This window comes from Trachemys scripta, unplaced genomic scaffold (genome assembly GCF_013100865.1).
Source record: "Trachemys scripta elegans isolate TJP31775 unplaced genomic scaffold, CAS_Tse_1.0 scaffold_28, whole genome shotgun sequence".
NCBI lineage: Eukaryota > Metazoa > Chordata > Testudines > Emydidae > Trachemys > Trachemys scripta.
Window position 1 is genome coordinate 1,565,037 of NW_023260513.1, and position 17,404 is coordinate 1,582,440.

General features: G+C 47.3%; 1 protein-coding gene across 4 annotated transcripts; it reads left to right on the plus strand.

Moving 5' to 3' along the window:
• Window positions 1-407: 407 nt before the first annotated feature.
• On the plus strand, window positions 408-16,551 carry LOC117870457 (C-type lectin domain family 2 member D-like). Of its 4 annotated transcripts, XM_034757618.1 has the most exons (7): window positions 408-640; window positions 2,229-2,344; window positions 9,502-9,629; window positions 11,315-11,413; window positions 14,299-14,489; window positions 15,377-15,483; window positions 15,690-16,551. In XM_034757618.1, exons 3-7 carry the CDS (start codon window positions 9,560-9,562, stop codon window positions 15,796-15,798), a joined length of 576 nt encoding a protein of 191 aa, XP_034613509.1. In that variant the 5' UTR covers window positions 408-640; window positions 2,229-2,344; window positions 9,502-9,559; the 3' UTR covers window positions 15,799-16,551. The 4 variants fall into 4 exon arrangements, with proteins under 4 accessions (XP_034613509.1, XP_034613510.1, XP_034613511.1 ...); XM_034757619.1 differs by lacking the exon at window positions 408-640 and having other exon boundaries at window positions 2,216-2,344; XM_034757620.1 differs by lacking the exons at window positions 408-640; window positions 2,229-2,344 and adding an exon at window positions 6,591-6,748 and having other exon boundaries at window positions 11,318-11,413.
• Window positions 16,552-17,404: the final 853 nt, after the last annotated feature.

Consider the following 17,404-nt stretch of genomic DNA (forward strand, 5'->3'; position numbering starts at 1 on the left):
CTGCAGCCTCTGTGCCCCCTGCTCCCCACTCGCCCTGCAGCCTCTGCACCCCCCCACCCCTGCAGTCTCTACACACACACACCCCGCGCTGCCTGCCCTGCTCCCCCCGCTCACCCGGCAGAGGGAGAAATGCAGGCTCCACGTGGAATTAAACACAGCCTCCGCTGCTCAGTGGGGGAGGAGGGAGCGGGGGAGGGGGAGGGACTCTGGCTGCTAGAGGCCCTAGTGGCTGCGAGCGGCTTTCAATCAGGCCAGGCGTCCAATCAGCCGCGCCGCACAAGGGGAAGGGGGAAATCCCGGACATTTCTACTTGATTAGAAATCCCCCCCGGACGGCCATTTAAACACTGAAAAAGCCGGACAAGTCCGGGGAAACCCGGACGGATGGTAACCCTACCAAACCATCCATGCCAGAGCCTCGCTCTCATAAGCCACGCCTCTTATGTTGGCAGACATCAAGCCTCTGTCTGGAATACTGCAGAATATTTCAAGCACAGCAGCTGAGCGGCGGCTTGGCTCTGCACAAGGGTTATAGATACCATCTGACCCTTTCTCTCTCCAGCATTTAATGACAGAGCTGATTAGACTCACTTGAGAGTCTTTTGTTATGGATCACTAGAGCTGAGATCACTGATAACCAGGTACGTGCTAAGTCTTACAGCTACTGTGGTGAAAGAGACTGCCCAGCTCTGCACTAGTAGAGAGCTCCCCCATTAAGAGCTGAGTAAGGCCAACAACCATGAGTGGGATGTGGTAGAGGGAGAGGGGAGCGGCGTGTTAAAGGAACATTTGTTTGCTGGACTTTCACACCGCAAGGTGAGGAACTGAGGTGAAGGATACTGCCCAGCGTCCTCGGGGGTGAGTGTTTTGTTCTTGGTCACATGTTTTCGAATCCTGCTGGTGGTGTTTTTCTGAATGAATGCCGGGTTCCTTTCCCCTTTTCATTAGAAGTTTTCTTTGCTATACACCAACACAGTGCTTGCGAGAGGGGAAGTACTGTGTCGTTGAGGTGCCCAGATGTGCAATTTTCCCAGATTTCTGGGTGAGGGGCTCAAGCCGGTTCTGTGTCATATTGTTGAAAGGAACCCCTAGATATTGAACCCAGCCCTTATTGCTGCCGACTCCACCTGGTAGAAGGGCTACATTCATAGGTGCTGGAACTCGGGGTGCAGCACCACCCCCTGGCTTGAAGTGGTTTCCATCACATACAGAGTTTACAATTTGGGTCAATAACTCTTAGCCCCCCCACTATACACATTGTTCCAGCACCCCAGTTACATTTACATGCGTGGGCATGGACATGCTGAATGCATCCCGGCCAGAAAATAATACTGCCTAACATCTGACTAAATCAGAATGGAAGTGACTCAAACACCATCTGCACTGGGGTAAATGCCGGTACACGGTGCAAGATAGCAGAGTCCAGTTTAGCAAGGGGAATGAGTCTCGCAAGCTTTCGATCTGTTTTTAAAAAACAGCAGTCTTGGGTTTTAGTTGTAGAATGCCGTGTACAGAAGTACTCCCATTTCACGTCACTCTCCGTTGGGCATATTTGCCATATAGGTCATGGCTGGGCTGCAGGCGCCATCTTGGCATTCCTCAAATTGAGCGGGAGTTGGATAAGACTAAATAAGATTAGGGTGCGGCCCGGCTGCCGGCGCCATCTTGGAATCCTTTAAATTGGCCCAATGCTGGTTCAGCCCCCTGGCTAGTTAGCCCTGTTCAAAATACCCGCTCTTTACCTCTCTTGCAATTTATAGTGGAAAATGTTGTAACAACTGACAGAATAAATTCCACTCAAGCTGGGATCCTCTCAGAGCCACACTAGGGTCAGAGAAAAACAGCAAACCCTCTTTGTCCTGTCTCCTTATACACCACAGTGGTGAGGTAAACCCTACCTCACATTCAGGTGGGACCCTTTTAGAGCCCCTGTTTCACACTGCAACACACTGAGGGTAAACGCAGGGGTTCCCAAACGTGTTCATTGCGTGGACTATATTTAAATACGTAGCTCAACCTATGGATTCTCCTCTCCTTCCATTCTCTACCATGCAGCATCCTTGTGGCTAATGGGGAACTGGACTGGAAATGACCTTTCAAGGTCCCTTCCAGTCCTATGATTCTATTCTATGATTCTAACTGCAATGATTGATTCTGAAAAGTACCATTAAGAACCTACGTAACACTTTTATCTATGATTTTTATTTATGTATTTATTTATTGGGGCAGCTGAAACATGGAGAAAGAGCCAATGCTCTGTGACAAGCTAGCTCTCTGCTGAGCCCCACCCAACAGCCTGCAGATCACCCTCTGAGATCCTCTGAGCTCCACAACTTTACCATGTGGTAAGTCTCAGCAGGCATGCATAAAAAGAAGCACACTACTTTGGTTTTCTTGCCCCCATGCAATGCTTCAAAAAACCAGTTTTAAATGCCCCATTGAGCCGGAAACTTTTCACTCTCCTTCGTCAGCGTGGGGAGGGGAAAATAAAGACACGGGGAGCTTGGAAATGAATTGCTCAATAGGACCATAATCTTGATGGGTGTATCTCTTGGTGCTAAGGACATGTAATAGTGAATGAAGTCTTGTAGCTGATGGCTCTCAATATAACTTTATTTTTAAACACGTTTCTGTGGGGCTGATGTGCTCTAGCCAATATTTAGAAATTAAGAGCAAGATTTTCAAAGATAAAAACTGCATTTTTGACCAAAAAATGAACTATTTTTTGGATTTTGGCCAAACTATTTGGGGGGCTTTGGAAATTTGAAATACGCAAAAGTTTTCTCAGGTGGCACCGGCAGGCAGACCACGCCCTGTGTTTTTAGGGCCTGATCCAACGCCCCCTGAAGTCAGTGGAAAGACTCCCATTGAAAACTTTGCTTCTGTCGCATTTTCTGTAGAAGAACATCCCGTTTTCTAACCAGCTCCAGTTTACACGGTGCCTGCCACCATGGAGTTCTGGTCACTGGCCCATGCTATGAGACAAATACTAAATATTTAGCATGGTCTTTGAGGGGCCAGAAAAGGTAAGAATTTGTCTCCCCTGATCTGAAAACGCTGTCTCACCTTCAAAAATATTTCCCAACACCAATTTCAAATATAATTTAAATAGTGATTATTTTTTTTTGGTTTACAAAAAATTGTTGATAACTGAAGTGCCACCATCATGCTTTGCTCTCCCAAGGTCACAAAAATCTTATGGGGCCAGGTCCCTCCCTGGTGTACCTTAGCTCGGTTGCAACAAAATTCCATAGGGTGGGCTTTCTGCTCTGATCTGCAACGCGGTCATGTTAGAGTGTCACTTGCAGAGTCGATCACCCCAAAGCAGAAACTAGGTAGCTGGGGAATTCTTCTTCCTCACTTTAATTTTGTCCCTGATTTCTCATTGATTTGTCCCTGATTTGTCATTGAAGAGGTTGAGGGGGCTACATTGCAAACTTGCCCAGCACCTCTGCCAGGCTGACCACTTATAACTTTTTAAGTTTTCAGTGCTGCAGTTTTTAAGCAGTTCGTGCATTGCATATTTTGCCTTGTTAACAGCAATCACTCTGCTAATGCTGATGTGGCAGCCTAAACCATCTAAATTTGAGGAGTTACTAGAACAGGAAAAAATGTAACCAGTAAACTTAGATCCCACCCTCACTGTCCTTCTCAGACTCACTCACTGTTCTTTCCAGTCCATGTCACTAAATCCAACATTATCCTTCTCCACATCAGTCCCTTTTCTACCTGTGGAAGATTGAAATTGTCCACATACCTGCTTGCTGAATGCCCTGGTAAGTCCATACTTGCTCACTGTGGGTCATATCTTCATTACTGCGTCCACAAGCAAACAGAAAAATCAAAATCTCCCAGGCAGAAGGGACACCAAGAAAGATAAATGTGAAAGGAAGCTGGAGACAGCAGCACGGCATTCACAAAACCAGCCAAATAACAGTCATGAACCACACAGTGCGATTTCACTGCAGCAGGCGAGAGTCTAACAGACGCGTCTGGTCTTCGCTAGCTTGGTGCAATGAGACACTGAGATGAACAAATATGGTCACTAAGGCAGCTGGGGGAGTGGATCAGGAAGTGCTTATGCAGCAGGGCTGTCAGCATTCTGCCAACGCCCTTTGGTCTCTTTCCATCTTCCTGATTCATAGGGCTCTTCTCCCCAATGTGTGTGTGTGTGTGCTGGATTCCCCTTCCCTGCATATGTGTCTGTGTGTGTGTTCTGGATTCACCTACTGTGCCTCTGTGTGTGTGTGTGTGTTCTGGATTCAGCTACCCTGTGTGTGTGTGTGTATGTATTTCTTCTGGATTCACCTATCGTGCATGTGTGTGTGTTCTGGATTCACCTACCCTGCATGTGTGTGTCTGTGGCCTGTGTGTTCTGGAGTCACCTACCGTGTGTGTGTGTATGTGTATGTGTGTGTTCTAGATTCACCTATCTTTTGTGTACGCGTGAGTGTGTGTTCTGGATTTACCTACCATGTTTGTGTGTGTGTGTGTGTGTGTGTGTGGTGTGTCTTCTCCCCATTCTGTGTCTGTGTGTGTTGTGGATTCACCTACCCTGCGCGTGTGTGTGTGCAGATATGGTTTATGGACAGGGAAGTCAATTGTACCATGTCACAGCATAGCCACTAGCTAATATCTCCTTTTCCACCCCAGTGCCATAGGGAAGGGGTCTGTTTCCCCTTCAGGAGAACTGCCAAATCTGTAGAGAGTCACGAATTGGGTTGAGTTTAGTAGAATAACCACCATACCAATCTTCTCCTCCCCCGACAATGTGAATCCAGGAGAAGGGAAAATGGAAAACAGACGGTGGCTTCTGCTTAGGGATAATGTAGCAAATCTAACCCCTGCAAATCCACCTCTATACCATTGAAGGGTAGAGTGGTAACATGTCATCTAGAATCCCTGTAGAGCAATGAGCCTGTTCCTGCACTTTCTTGCCCCTTTGGAAGTCACTCCCACCAAACCTGAATGCCATCGTTCTGCTGAGAGGTACTGGTGACTGCATGAATCGCGCACCTCTGAGATTGATGGGTGCGAATGCACCCTTCAATTAACCGTCAGGATAATCTCATCACAAACCCCCCACCTAAGACAGTTGTGACCCCCTTGAGGAGTTTTGGACTGAGGGGGCAGTGTGGTTTTTGTTGAGTGTTGTTTTGGGAAAGGGGTGTGTGTGTGTGTAGGGAAGGAAGAACACAAAACGGGGGGCAGGGATAGCTCAGTGGTTTGAGCATTGGCTTGCTAAACACAGCATTGTGAGTTCAATCCTTGAGCGGGCCATTTAGGGATCTGGGGCAAAAATCTGTCTGGGGATTGGTCCTGCTTTGAACAGGGGGTTGGACTAGATGACCTTCTGAGGTCCCTTCCAACCCTGGTATTCTATGAAAAGGACCAGAGAGCCCCACACACACAGCCTGAAGGAGCATCCGAAGCCTGGTGTCTGACCCAGGCAGAAAGCTGGGGATTGGTTTTTGGGTCAAGGGTGCAGGAGGAAAAGATTGTCTGTGACGAAGCTGTTTCCTGCTATTTGCTTCTTTCTGGGTTCACAGACCCAAGACTTTGTACATGCTTTGTAAATAAACAAGATTGCATCTAAGAAATACCTGTCACCGAGGCGGCGCTGCGGAGGGGGGGCCTTGCAGGGCTATAGCCACCTTGAACCTGTTTTTCCTGCCTCCCGGGTGAGCGCTCTGCCCACTGGGCTGAAAGTCATAAGGTTGGCAGCCTCGCTCCTATTTTTTTAATATAGTGAAGCAGGTGCCCAAACGTCTTGCAAGAAACGGTTTCGGCACAGAAGCCGCATGGCTCCTGGAGAGGGCTTCCCGGCAAGCAGAGATGCTTTCCTGTAGCCTGGATTTAAGCCCCTAACTCCATGAGAGGGATGGTGCTTAGGACACACCCAGGCTGGATTAATCTTTTGTGGGCCTCAGCACCAGAGCGTGGTCCCACCCCCTGCTCCACCCTGAGGCCCCTGCCGGCTCTCCTTCTTCCCCCCCCCCCAAGGCCCCACCTATGCTCCACCCTGAGGCCCCGCCCTCACTCAGCCTCTTCCTCCCAAGGCCCGCCACTCACATGGGTGGAGGGGAGGGAGGGGTGGAGAGGAGCGAGTGGGGGCGTGGCCTCAGGGCAGAGCACAGGTGGGGACAGGGGCCACAGTCAGGGCACCGGGGCCCCTTCTGATTGTGGGCCTGGCCCCAGTGGCGCCATTGTAAACCTGGTGCTGGACACACCCCCTCTCACTGGCATCTCCCATTGGCTAGTTCAGGCGAGGAGACCCCCTAGCCGGCTGGCTATTGTGGATACCAGGTGCCTATCTCTCCCCATTCACCTAGGACCACATGGCATAAAAAAGTGGCCAGGCCATTAACCATCTTTTGTGCAGCTATTCTGTCGCTGAAAGGAACCTTAGAAAGGTTCATCTGCCCCTGGGAGAAGGATTTAACCCATCACAATTATCTGAGTTTGCTATGTCCTCTTTCTATGAAGACTTTCATCTTGCATGCTCATGTACAAGTGACTCACAGTTGCCATAACAACGGCCAAGAAAAACCTCCTGACATGCCTTGACGCTGTGATTGGATGAAATTCATCTGGTGGTTTTCTTGATATGTTCGGGTTCTGACTCCCAGCTGGTCTTGGGAATGTCGCTCTCAATTGGAAGAGTTTAGGACAGTTACCCTGTGGGGGTGGCACTGATGCTTTTCTGGGCCCTTCACACTCCTCTCTGCTGAGCAGCTCTGAGCTCCCAGGTAAGACGTGACTCTTGTATCATGCAGAGGTATTGAGTTAGTGCCTTAGTCAGAGGATATTGCAGAGATGGGTAACAAGATCAAACCCTAAGATAGATTATATGGTGGAGCACTGTGAGGAGGAAAGAAATGGGAGTGCGTGACTCTACTCTCTCTCTCTATTTCTTTCTCCATTCTGTATCAGGGAAGTACGTTAGGCCTCAGTTCTGAAATGTAACATGTGGGATTTCCCACACGGAGCAGGGGAGAGGGCATTGAAGGGGTGTGTGTGTTATTTAGATTGCAAGATTTTTGGAGACTTTAATTTTTCTGTAAAGTCCCATGTACATCTGTCTAAGCAACCAGACTAATCGATACAAGCCCTTTTCAAGGTAAGGTTGCCTATATCAGTGGTTCTCAACCAGGGGTACGCAGACCCCTGGGGGTACGCAGGGATCTTCCAGGGGGTACATCAGCTCATGTAGATATTTGCCTCATTTTACAACAGGCTACATAAAAAGCACTAGCGAAGTCAACACAAACTAAAATTTCAAACAGACGTTGACTTGTTTATACTGCTCTATAGACTATCTGCTGAAATCGAAGTGCAATATTTATATTCCAGTTGATTTCTTTTATAATTCTATAGTAAAAATGAGAAAGGCAGCAATTTTTCAGTCATAGTGGCTGTGCCACTTTTGTATTTTTATGTCTGCTTTTGTAAGCAAATAGATTTTAAGTGAGGTGAAACATGGGGGTACGCCAGACAAATCAGACTCCTGAAAGGGGGTTCAGTAGTCTGGAAAGCTTGAGATCTACTGGCCTACATCATGTTGGTGATTAGGGAGAGGGGGAGGGTGGTGAAAGAAAATAAAAATGAAAGGGAAATCATAGAAGCCTAGAAGATTAGGGTTGGAAGAGACTTCAGGAGGTCATCTAGTCCAACCCCCTGCTCAAAGCAGGACCAACCCCAACTAAACCATCCCAGCTTTGTCAAACCAGGCCTTAAAAACCTCTGTCATAGAAATTCCTGTCCGTTCCAGCTGAGGACTAAGGAGAGACGGACACAGCTAATCAAGCAAGGAGCCCCGGGAGGGGCGATCCGTTTATTTCAATTGCAATTGGGTTCGAGCTCATAAGTCAGCAAGAACAAAGAAAACACTTACACCAAAGCATTCTATGCAGTTGATTATGATAATCTATCGCTCTATGATTGGCCAAAATTTGCTATCATTACCATACATAATTAGCAAGCTACATGTATCTGCCCCTCATATGACCCCTTATTGTTCATCTACTTGCCCCCTCCTTGCGTTATTTTGCAAACCAAGCAGTTAGTTATGTACAGGATGCAGGCACAGAAAGGTCCATTGTTTCCAGGTTTGGAGTTTGGCTACATTTCCTCTCAAAGGAACTTCCTGAGTTAAGATATAGCTGACGCTGCATGTTTCACATGGGTAGGTGACAAATTTGCCCTCTGGCAGTTAAGTAGAATAATTTTATATCACCTCTAAGGATGGAGATTCCACCACCTCCCTAGGTAGCCCATATGACACGTTATCCTGGGTGTCCTTGTCAAGTGGACACATGATGTTGCGTCAGCTTGGAGGAAGGAAAGAGAATGCGGCCAAGAGGAGAGATGTGTCCAAAAGGAATCTGTATCCTCCAGCAGATCCCCTAGCCAGCCAAGTTGAAGCGTGCGTGTGTGTTCCTTGCACATTTCAATTTCCCTTCTGTGACTGCTCCTCTCTTTCCCTCAATTTTTCATTTCTCCTCCCCATGATTAACCTTTCTTTCCGCTCCCTCTCTCTGAGTCTCCCCCTTCTCCTCCTCTCCTTTCCAACCCTTTCTATCCCCAACGCACCTTTCTCAACCTGTCTCCAGTTTCACCGTGTGCTCCCCACTCCCCTCGCTCACCAGAGGAGGAGTAAAAATGCGCCTTGTGGCTCAGTGTGGCTGAGATCAGGGATTGAAATGGATTGAAACAGGAGAGGGGAGCCCCTCAGCACACCAGCCTCAGAGGAGAGGCGGCTGTGCAGGGGCCCACACACTCTGCCGTGGAAAACAACCAGCCTGTGAAATCTACCGATCAGAACCCCCAACACCAAGGCAACTGTCTTGAACTCATCCACTGAAATGGATCTCGGGCTGTAGCATCCCTGACATCACAACTACCTCCTGACTACACAGCTCCGGAACTGACTCTCCCATCGCATTAGAATCTGTGAGGGGCCTGCACCGCTCGAAATGGACGCCATTTTTCTTCCTTTCGGAGAAAAGTGCAGATTCAGCAACACCAAAATGGTTTATGAATGATGATTAACAAATTGTTGTGGTCAATAATAATAACATTAATAATGAATGGGGCGCATGTAGGCTTCTTTTATTCTCCTTTCACACACACTCCCCCAAATGTTAATCCACTTTTGCTCCAAATCTGGAAAAATTTACCCTGAGCCAGCCCTGACGTGGAAAAGTTGAGACGGACGGTGAAAGTCTCAGACGGTGATTTAACAGGTGATTCTAATGGAAACACTTAGGCCGCCTTAATCGCAGCTATTGCTGGTGCTGTGCTGTCGCAAACCGACGGGAGATCCTGACTATGGGAGAAAGCTCAGGGCCAGCATTGCATACAGCTGTCTCTTATGATGTGGGTGTACAATACTTAGGTTGTTGGGGTGCTGATCTCAGTCATTGCCTGTAGGTGGTACTATAAGACACTCGATAACAGAAGCTAGCTCTGCCCCCTTTGAATAATGTACACTTCCTTGCAGCCAGTCGATACTGATTGCAGCCAGAAGATACAGGAAAACAATGTGCCCCACTTGCTAAATGGAGAATGGAGGAGAGACAGCTAAGGCACTTCCTAACCCTGCAGGCTCACAGACAAAAACCAGACCAGGTAAGCGAAGCTTCGCTGTCAAGACAAATGGAAGAACGATAAAGAATTATGGAAAGAATTGCTGTGTTTACAAGCTTACCAATGCGCCTTTAATCGAAAGGTTCACAGCGTTCCGGTACTTCTGATCATTGTACTTTTATCAGGCATACCAGAACGCTGTTCTCCTCCCAACAAAAGTACCAGAACTGGTGTGACACGGGCCCTGTTCTTGTCTGATCCTATTTATTAACCATCGGAGGTTGTGGGAGGACAAGAAATAGCTGCATAGATGCTCAGTAGTGTGTCTCCTTCACACTTCTTAGAAGACAGTGTACATTGCCACACTAATTGTTACATAACATAACATTACAGGCCAGCCCTATGTACTCTGTGGTGAACTGGATTTAAATTTTGCTTCGGTGTTCCTGGATTCTGTTGCATCTGGTGGAAATTCTCTGGTGGCGTCAGATAAATTAAAAATGTGAGCTCTTATGAGATTAAATATGAAAAAGATAATGCAATCAGTCAATGGTGGATTACCACATGGGCCCACAGGGCTGGAGAAGCGCTTGCTCCCCACCATGGCCCCAGGGCAACATCAGGGGCACAGAGCTTCTCCAGTCTCATGGCCACAGTGGGGGCACAGAAAGGAGCAAGGAGGGGACGGGGCCATGGGGAAAGGAGTAGAATGGGGTGGTGCCATGGGCGGGGCCATAGGTGGAAGGGATGAGCGGGTCCATGGCTCTGGTGCCGGGGCCCCTGCACTTGCTCCAGCCTAGGGCCCAGGAGACCTTAATCTGCCTCTGCAATCAGTGCAGCATCTCCTGTGCTATTTAATCTGACTAGCTCTGGTCAATTTTTTTAAATAAAACTTTTATTGAAGTTTTTAGCAAACATTTTAATTTAATGTTTTTCATCTTAGGGAGGGCATTTCAAACCCTGCAAATTGAAAACAATTTCACAACTGTTGTGAAATTGTTCATTTTCCAATCAGCTCTAATTATAATAAATTAAGCTTATTTTACTCTGTTCTTACATTTTATGTACATGTTACATTATTATGTATAGGTTTCAGAGTTAACACCCCATAGTGATGAATTGGGTAGTTGCCCTCTCTCAGAGCTCTTGTTTCAGGCTTTCTCAGATTCAGGCAGATACTGCTGCATCAGTTGCACTCACGTCACCATTTCAAGCTGTTCTTTGCAACCACAAGGACTAGAAACATGTATTTTTAAATTAAAAGTCAGCTTCTGTAGCACAATTATGCAGCAAGGTATGAATCCTGCAGTCATAGAATTGTAGAATACACAGGGCTCTGGCTACAGTGCACAATGGGGGGAGGGATAGCTCAGCGGTTTGAGCACTGGCCTGCTAAACCCAGGGTTATGAGTTCAATCCTTGAGAGGGCCACTTGGGGGATCTGGGGCAAAATCAGTACTTGGTCCTGCTAGTGAAGGCAGGGGGCTGGACTCAATGACCTTTCAAGGTCCCTTCCAGTTCTAGGAGATGGGATATCTCCATTAATTTATTTATTTATTAATATTACATTCCCCAGGATTTACTAGCAAGTACAGTTTATAACAGATAGTGATTGCAAAACAATACTTGGCCACTGGGGGCTTGGCTGCAGGACATTGTTGATAAATGTGCTTCCTCTATCTCTCCTAAAGCAGCCTCAAGAACATGAATGTGTTTTTCTTTTTCAGATGAATCTCACTTCTGGCTTTTCCGTATCCTCCGGAAATACAGATTAATCACGGTCCTGTTTCTGGTTTTTCTCATTATTGCTATTATTGTTTTGGCAGGTGAGATGACAGCAATTCCTAATTGAGTTTTTGGTGTTTGTTTTCCCTTCACAGTCAGAATCATGGAAGATGCACAATCCAGCCTCCCCACCCTTTGTAGTTCTGCTGGTGTTGAACCAGCATGCGATAGGAAAGCAAAGAGCCCGAAGTCTGACATTTCTGCTTTGCTTTATCCCTCTGGCTGAAACTAGTTGTTTCACCCCCATCAAAATAATTCTTACAGCCTTCTGGCTGAGAATCTCTAGGGCCTCTCTGCTTTGGAGTGGGGACTTGAAATTTGACAGGGGAGTTGGCTTTAGGTATGTCTACACGGCACAAATAACCCAGGTGATTGGCCCCCAGGTCGGAACACCCAGGCTAGCTTTGCCCAGGTGCAGGCGTCCCCACAGCAAAGCCCTACCTGAGTTACTGTGTCCTCACTAGTTGTGTGCTTCCCATGTCTCCCTAGGACTTCTCGTGGTTCTTTGTGCTGAGACCCTCTGGGATTCCTTCCCAGTCACTTGTGGGAGAACTTCTCTGTCCTTCAGGGGGCGTTGTGGGGAAGGCCTTGGACGACAATCAGCACTTGAAATGATTTTTATAGATTCATTCACTTGAGCGATTTAGCCTGTGTCCTCCCTACAAAGTTGGTGGGTTCCAGCCGGAGTTAAACCGGAGCCTAGATCCTAACCCATACCCTAGCTAGGTCAGCCAGTGTGCGCTTAAATCACCTCCAAACACGTCATTGTTTTTTCCTGCATGGACGGGAGCTAAAATCTGGGGAAGAGCCTGGGTTAACAGTTCGGTAAAGACATACCCTTTGTGTCAAGGGCGTGCCGCTGGCGGGTCCCATGAAAAGCCACCCACATTTGGGGAAGTTATAAGCCTTTGAAAAAATTCCATTCATACGTGCTCAGTAGAGATTTGTTAGCAGCTGGGATTTTGAGTGGCCTCCTGGCCTTAACTTTGTGTGTTTGACTTTGCAAATGTAACCTTCTTTCCATGTTGTTTTTTCTCTGTATTAGACTGTAGATTCCTCTGGGAAATAGCCGGGTCTTAATTCTTACATGTAACATTCCATGCACACCTCCGTCCATATCTAACTAATCATAAATGGGGCACGACAATGGAGATTTTCCTAGAACGTGTAAAATTTATAATGGTTTAGGGGCATTTTCCATCCCTGAATAGTCACATTTGCGGATAGGACAGCCGGAGCCCTGGGTGCAAAAATCCATGCCTCTGTCTGCACTTCCCATAACTGCGCATATAAATAGGTTCTCAGCACCTGCAATTGTCATTTAGATGCCTACCTAGCATTTAGGCCTGCAGATATCTCGCGTGACATCTAAATGTGATTTCAGGCCACCTCATAGCAGCCTCTGTTGGCCAAACAACACTCCCAGCCTCAGTTTCCCTCCCCAAGGTGGGTGTTCTTAGTTTGCCAGACACCAGTCAGTGCTGGAAATGTGGCTGGTCCCTCCGGCTAAGTTACAAACAAACATAACCCCCTTCCAGGGTAACAAAAGTCCAGCTAAAATTCCCACCCTCCAGGGTGAGTTCCCAGTTCCTTCTGGGTTACCTTTCTGTCTCTCTGAGATGGAGCACTTGCCCACCCAGGCTGAAGTAGCAGCCTTCTGCAGACCCCTGGCTCAGAGCCTTCCACAGGCTCCTACCCACTCTCTGTGGTTCCACTCTCGACTGATTTATTTCAGCCCCCTTAGTCCCACCCCCTCAGGCTGGGAAGCACAGAATTACATATGGCACAGATCAGGCAGGCCCCATCTCTCCTTAAAGGCCTAGTCCCCCGGTGACGATGTTATTCCACAGTATTGGCATGCCCGTTTCATAAAACCCTGCCATCAGCCTGAGGTTCTTGTGTCTGATTGCCAGCTTCCAGCTACGTTGCACATTAAGCTGTTCACTCCATTGCTTGCTAATGTGCTATGACGGAATTTATACTGGGGGTCTGGGGCCTGACTTTGCTCCCATTGAGATCAACGGCAAAGCTTCTGTAGCCTTTCATGATGCAGCATCAAAGCTTCATGGCAGAGCTATTCTGGTTAAACTCCGGTGTCGATCTCATAGCTAACAATATAAGCACCCCGCTGCAGGTGGGATATTTGAACCTGCCAATAGTTCTGAGTAAAATACAAAGAAGGGCAATAAAAATGATCAGGGGAATAGAGCAGCTTCCTTATGAGGAGAGATTAACAAGACTGGGACTATATAGCTTAGAAAAGAGACAACTACATGGGGAGATGATAGAGGTCTATAAAATCATGAATGGCATGGAGCAAGTGAATAGGGAAGTGTTATTTACTTCTTCCCATAACACACGCACTAGGGGTCACCCAATGAAATTAACAGGCCGCAGGTTTAAAACAAACAAAAGGAAGTACTTCTTCACCCAACGCACAGTCAACCTGTGGAACTCCTTGCCAGAGGATGTTGTGAAGGCCATAAGTATAACCGGGTTCAAAAAAGAATTAGATAAGTTCAAGGAGGATGGGTCCATCGATGGCTATTAGCCAAGAGGGTCAGGGATGCATCCCCATGCTCTGGGTTTCCTCCAGCTGCTAGAAGCTGGATCACTCAATAATTGCCCTGTTCTGTTCATTCCCTCTGAAGCATCTGGCAGCAGCCACTGTCAGAGACAGGACACTGAGCTACATGGATCATTGTTCTGACCCACTATGGCCGTTCTTATGTTCTTGTCACCCAAGTGTAGACTCGGCACACAATCTTTGGGCCACTTACGTCCTATTTTGAGAACTTAAGTGGGTGGCGGGTATAATCCTTGTACGCAGGCTCTCACCCAAGGTGGAATATCACTCTTTGCCTCTGAATCCTGTACAGAGAGGGGATGGGAAAACTCCTCACTGTTGTGTTAATTTCGTTTTCAGTGGTTAGCAGTAGACCCTGCCCAAATCATGCCGCTACCACATGTCCAGTCGATTGGATCGGGTCCCAAGGGAAAACATACCCATGGAAATGCTACTATTTCTCAAAAGTCGATGGGGATTGGAACTCCAGCCAGAGAAACTGCTCTTCGCTCGGTGCCTCCCTGGCTACAGTTGACACCTGGGAGGAAAAGGTGAGAAACTCTGCGATCCCAATAGTCCGGGCTTGGCAACAGCTTGGTAATAAGTGCAGAGCTGCTGCGCGGAACTTTGTAGTTAAACCTGAGGAATATTTTATGCTAGAGCTCCGCAACTCTAGAACGAGGAGATGCCTCGGTACCAAGTCTCATGATGAGAAGCCAAAATAAGGCCCTGATCCGACGGTGCGCTCCAGGCAGATAGATTCCTGCACTCCCAGAGGCAGGGGGCTGCCCAAGCTGTGTCTATTCTAGTCCAGTCTACAGAGGTTCTTATGCCACACTGATCGCTGTAGTATCTGAGCAGAATGATGGGCTTAATAATATTCTTATTAATATAGTCTTAATAATATAATAATAGCCTTTTTTGCCCACAGCATCACACTGTTGACTCATTTCAATTTGTGCTCAACTGTTTAGCCTCTTATGAGCTCAGTGGTTTGAGTATTGGCCTGCTAAACCGAGGGTTGTGAGTTCAGGCCTTGAGAGGGCCACTTAGGGATCTGGGGCAAAATCAGTACTTGGTCCTGCTAGTGAAGGCAGGGGGCTGGACTCAATGATTTTTTGGGGTCCCTTCCAGTTCTATGAGACAGGTATATCTCCATATATTATGGGATCAGGGCCTAAATGTATATTTTTCAATGAGTACATCTGGGGCTAATTGGCATGTTAAAATTGTTCACGTGGCCTTAAGTTCCAAGTATAAAAAAAGTGATCGGATTTTTTCCCCCAATCTTTGATATGTATTATTGGATAGGCTGGTCCTGTACACTAGTTACACGTGTGGAATGTGATGCAGACCTTTGTGTCTTTATTGCATCTTCTCCATTAGCGTCTCAGTAACATGCAATACACAATATTTGTTTTCACTTTTTTTTAATAAGGAGTTTATGCTGCACTATAAGGGACGCTCAGAAACCTGGATTGGCCTTACCAGGGAACAAGCAGACAAGCCCTGGAAATGGGTAAATGACACCCCATTCAATGACCAGTAAGTCCCTTTCTTTACATTCCCTTTCTATCATGGTCTAAGGTGACTAACGTGCGGGGAGATATTCTCAGCTGGGGTGCATTGGAATAGCTCCATTGACTTCTGCAACTTAAGTGGAGTTATATGACTTACGCCAGCTGGGAATCTGCCCCACTGACGCCAACGGGGTTGTTTGTTTTTTAAATCCCATGGCCTTTGTGTTGCAGGTTTCCAATAAGGGGAGGAGGTGAATGCGCGTATCTGAACGACGACAAAGGTATCAGCAGCTCAAGATGCAGCACAGGGAGACGCTGGGTCTGCAGCAGGCCAGCCTGATGCACAAAGCCACGGCAAAAGGCAATGCAAGGCCTCTGAGTGAGGGAGAGTGATTAGTCATCATTTGGCTTTCTGAACTGGAGATATTGACCACTGTCGACTCACTGAGGACTGGTCCAAACCTGTGTTTCGATGGAATATTGGGCTGGGAAATGTAGTTCTCGAGGATTCTGAGGCCAGAAGGGACCACTGTGATCCCCACTCCTAGATGGGAGACTGCGGTGCATTGTGGGAGACGTAGTCTGACCGAGAGGCCTGGCATGTAGAGGAGAATGGGAGCATGAGGAAACAGAACTACATCTCCCATGAGATACCACAGCAACATTTCCAAATCAAAATATTTCAGTTTTGGCTAAAAAAATGGAAGTTTTCTACACAAACCCCCTGCCCTATATTCTGACCAGCTCTGGTCTCAACTAATGTTCCAAAGTGTTAGCATTAGGGCCTTCAGTAACGTACAAGTTATTTTTCTGAATATTAATATAGTTTTCCATATGACCAGCTACAAAACCCATCAAAGAAAACACTATGTTCTTCCCTTCCTCTTGAAGCAATACCTCTCCTACCGGCTTCTCAACCTGGATGTGGCAAACAAGCTGTTACCAAAGGGCTGTAATCACACTGCCTTTCCTGTAGTGTTCAATGAGAAGTCGGTCTTGATGTGGAAAAGGTTGAGACCCCTTGATCTACCCACTGCATGAACAATTCACGAACAGGCATTCTCTTCTGAGTCAATAAAGGAAATGGGAGAGACACTCTGTGTATTGGACCTTATTTGCCAAGATGTGAGCGGTAGCTGTGGTTAGGTGACTAATATAGCAATAAGCCACCGAACAGTATGCACTGGTAGGCTACTGAACTGTCCTTCTGTGGGCCCCGTCCTCCGTTATTATTATCATGAGTCATTGTGTATTATGACTGTGCATAAAGGCCTCAGCTGAGATCAGGGCCCCGTTGTGCCGGGCGCTGCAGAGACACACAGCGAGAGACAGTCCCTGCCCCAGAGAGCTTGAAATCTAAATATACAAAGGGAGTATCATTATCCCCCTTTTATGGGGATAATGGAGGTCTCAGACAGGGAACAACCAGACAAGTTGACTTGCTGCCTCCTGACAGAGCTGATGTTCCAGGGGACAGTGCAGGGCACCTCAGAGACTAGCTGAACATTGTTAGTAACTGTGTGTTGGTTTCTTCTAGGTGTTACTAAGTTTTGCTTAGAAGGAGAGATGTGGTACTGGGAGGGAGGGGCTGTGCCTGTAAGGGTTGAGCTTCCCAGACAGAGAGTCTCAGTGGGGCCATGGGAACCTCTTGTAGGTGTTGTTTTGCACAGTCAGTTTGATTCAGACTCAGAATAAAGCAGAGCTGATGCAAGCAACTTAAGCTCTGTGTGATTTCTGACCAGCTCAGGGACCATAGAATCATAGAATACCAGGGTTGGAAGGGACCTCAAGAGGTTCTAGTCCAACCCCCTGCTCAAAGCAGGACCAATCCCCAGACAGATTTTTACCCCAGTTCCCTAAATGGCCCCCTCAAGGATTGAACTCACAACCCCGGGTTTAGCAGGCCAGTGCTCAAACCACTCAGCTATCCCTCCCCGCATGTACAC

Bases quoted from the DNA above. Each gene is read 5' to 3' on its own strand.
- LOC117870457 (XM_034757618.1), top strand. From the start codon at position 9,560: ATGGAGAATGGAGGAGAGACAGCTAAGGCACTTCCTAACCCTGCAGGC. The intron at 11,414-14,298 runs GTGAGATGACAG...TTTCGTTTTCAG, and splicing joins TGCTATTATTGTTTTGGCAG to TGGTTAGCAGTAGACCCTGC. The intron at 15,484-15,689 runs GTAAGTCCCTTT...TTTGTGTTGCAG, and splicing joins GACACCCCATTCAATGACCA to GTTTCCAATAAGGGGAGGAG.